The 3577-nt window shown below is 45.1% G+C and overlaps 1 protein-coding gene across 1 annotated transcript in view; it reads left to right on the forward strand.

Moving 5' to 3' along the window:
* KDSR (3-ketodihydrosphingosine reductase) overlaps window positions 1–3246 on the forward strand; it is a 38235-nt gene extending 34989 nt beyond the window's left edge. The window contains exons 9-10 of the mRNA XM_007935493.2: window positions 2264–2365; window positions 3127–3246. Of these exons, the coding sequence (XP_007933684.1) occupies window positions 2264–2365; window positions 3127–3246 (222 nt within the window). The remainder of the gene's footprint in view (window positions 1–2263; window positions 2366–3126) is intronic.
* Window positions 3247–3577: the final 331 nt, after the last annotated feature.

Genomic DNA, 3577 nt, shown 5'->3' on the forward strand with positions numbered 1-3577 from the left:
TATGCATGTGAGAGCTGGACAGTGAATAAGGAAGACCGAAGAAGAGTTGATGCTTTTGAGTTGTGGTGCTGGTGGAGAATGCTGAAAGTGCCATGGACTGCTAAAAGATCTAACAGATCTGTCCTGGAGGAGGTACAGCTGAAGTGCTCCTTGGAAGTGAGAATGGCCAGACTTCATCTCACCTACTTTGGTCATGTTAACATAAGGGACCATTTCCTGGAAAAGGATGTCATACTTATAAGGTGAGGGTTGACAAAGGAGATGGATTGACACAATGGCTATGGTGATGGCTCAAGTGTAGCAAGAATTGTGGAGCTGGCTCAGGACCGGGTGGTGTTTCATGCTGCTGTGCATAAGGTCGCTATGAGGTACATAGGGTCGCTATGAGTCAAAGATGACTCAATGGCACCTAACAACAACAACAACCAGAAGGTTGGAGGTTTGAGTCCACCTGGCATTGCCTTGGAAGAAAGGCCTAGTGATTCGTTCAAACACTCAACCATTGAAACAGTTATCCTGTGACGCGAGTAGGTCACCATGAGTCAGTCTGATCCACAGCAGCTGTTTTTTTCCAGGAGCCCTGCATATCCTGGCATAATTCATTTAGTCCCATGATTTTCAGACTCTTTCATCCCAGGACCACTTTACACTCTTAAAATTGTTCACCCAGAGAACTTTTCATTCTGAGTTATATTTATCAGTATTTGCCATGCCAGAAATTAAAACTGTAATTTAAAAAATATACATTAGTGCATTAAAATAGCATTGTTTCACCTTGTTGCCAGTCTCTTTACTGTCTACATTAGTAGAAGAGAGCTGGATTCTCACAGCTGGTGCCTCAGTCAGCCTCTTAATACATTGCTTTAAGGATATGAAGACAATCCGACTTATCCAGATACATGGTTGGGAAACGAAAGGCTATTTTACTAGAGTTTTCAGATAATTGTCGATACTCAGTTTTGATGTAAACCAAAACTCAACAAATGACAGTTTCTTTGAGGTTACTTGCCATATAGAATTGGAAACCCCATCAGTGAACACTTTGTTCTCTGAATCTGCTGGTCTGTCTTTCACATTGACTATAGTATATCTTTCCCATTCATGACTCTGTAGCATTATGTATTGTTGTTGTTGTTGTTATATACTGTCAAGTCAGACCTGACTGATAGGGACCCCTCCTTGGGTTTCCGAGGCAGTATCACTGCGGAAGTAGATTGCCCAACCTTCCTTCCGAGGAGTGGCTGGGGGCATTGAACTACCAGCCTTCTGGTTCGCAGTCAGGTGCCTTAGGCACATTTGGAAAATACGGATTCACTGAGTTATGGGCAGGGGGAAATCACACTCATTACTGCCACCACTGATCTTACTGTAAAAGTATGCATTGGGAAGCTGACAAACTCAGGATGGTACATAAAAGTTTTCACAAATTTTAATTTTTGCCTGAAACCTCAGATCTTAATCAGTGACCACAGATGTTGTCGGTTGCTTTCCTTGAAGTGACGTGTTTCCTTCATTCATTTCCCGTCAAATGTCTGTCAAGTCCCAGGTCTGAGTAGCCATGGATCGTCTCTCTGTCGTTCTTTCATGTGAAAACTGTGCTTGTGGGAGAAGCAGCTCGTTCAGCCATGGCTTATGCAGTGGCACAAATGCCTCTGCAAGCCAGCCTCCACTTTCCTCGTGGCTCACACACGTGTGCTCTACACATGCTCCTCTTCGGGTCCCAGTGAGCACTGAGAAGACATGTCCTCAAGGGTCACACTCTAACACAACTGATTTTACTGCCTTATAAAGAGCATTTTAAGGAAAACTGACATTTAAATATTTTGTTAGGGTTTTGTTTGTTTATTTCTGCACACGTGTGTGGCCAGGGAGGCTGGTGACTCCTAGTCCCGTTTGGTTCCATGGTGGGGTTTCCTGCAGATGCACCAGACTTCACCCATTGGTGCAAATGTCCCTGCAGCAAAGATGATAGACATCTTGGTATAATTATGGCAGTGGGTTTTTCCTCATGGACTCCCTGAAAGGGTCTCGGGGACCCAAGGGATCCATGGACTCAGATCTTGAGGACCATTCCTCAAATTAGGAGTGGCTGATTTAGCCATTCCTGCCAGTCTGCCAAGGCCATGCTCCAGCAGGGGCTCACCTGTCCTCTTGCCCCACCCAGAGTGAGCCAGGGCATAGCTCACATTCACGTCAATGCTGCCGGAAGGTGGAATCAGTTCCCTTCCATGTTGCTACTGTTCCCTCTCCTCTTCTGTTCTAGCAAGGAAATTTTAACAGTTCCATTGGCTCAGATGGGTACATGCTTTCTTCCCTGACCTGCGGAATGGCTCCAGTGACTTCTATCACCGAAGGGCTCCAGCAGGTAAGTTCTGCCTAAACCAGTAGATAGACAGCCAGATGGACAAAGACTGCCTCTCATGGAGCCTCGATGAGAAAAGGCTGAAGAATTAGTCATTTTACTTGAGGATGCGAAGAATTTTAATTGAAGGGTCACCTTTTCATCTTTCTTTAGCAAAGATAGATAAATAAGAGGCAGGTGAAGGGTCTGACTGAAGGAATTTAGACTGGGAAGAAATCTTAGGTGCTAGGCACTATAGATAGATACTAAGGTAAACTGCTGTCTTCGAGGGTCTGGCACTACAGATAAGGTAAACCACTGTCTCTGGGGTCTGACTTTGGGCTCAGAACATAACTCTTTTTTTTTTTAATTGTAATTTGGGTGAAAGTTTACAGAGCAAATTCACTTTCCATACAGCAGTTCACATATACTTTGTCTCATAACATTGTCAGAACATAAATCTTGAATGAAGAAAGCCTTGATTGTAGTTTAGGTATTTGGGATACAGCAGTAGGTCTTTTCTGGCTGGGGTAACTAAAATACTAAATGCCTACTTTGTCTTCGTTCTAACTTGAATTTATTAATTGACTAATGTTTTGCTGCTCTCTGAGGGACACCATGCTATACAATGGTAGTTCATTGACATTTAACAAAGTTTCCATTACACTGGAGCAGATGAAAAGATGCATTTTAGAGACGCTTTACTAGAGACATGTCCTTCACAGCCTTGAATGGACAGTGGCACCGCACACTGGCTGAGCTGACGGTCACTCTCTGTCTTGCAGGTGGTGACCATGGGCCTCTTCCGCACGATTGCTTTGTTTTACCTTGGGAGCTTTGACAGCATAGTTCGTCGCTGCATGATACAAAGAACAAAATCTGAAGCTGCAGACAAAACTGCCTGATGCTTAGCCATGGGACCAGGACTGTTCTCAGTGTTGCGCACAGCGTGCTGTGATGGGGCTCGGTTTCCGGCTGCAGACGCTAAGGTGTGGTTCCTGAGCATCTGAGACTGGAGCCACGTTCCTTAGAAATGGGCTGTGCAGGCAGGGACTCAGCTCTAGCTCCCAGTAGTAGTACGAAAACTATGCAAACGTGGACCAGGGGCCACTGCGCTTTCTGGCCTGGGAGGCGGCAAGGTGATGGTATGGGGACTGAGAGCATGTCATCAGGGCAGAGACCAGCATTCCAGGGTGAGAGTTGAGGTGTTTCTGTATTTATGATTATTTCCTTCCC

This window comes from Orycteropus afer, unplaced genomic scaffold (genome assembly GCF_000298275.1).
Source record: "Orycteropus afer afer isolate SDZICR_OR568_19922 unplaced genomic scaffold, OryAfe1.0 scaffold00029, whole genome shotgun sequence".
Taxonomy (NCBI): domain Eukaryota; kingdom Metazoa; phylum Chordata; class Mammalia; order Tubulidentata; family Orycteropodidae; genus Orycteropus; species Orycteropus afer.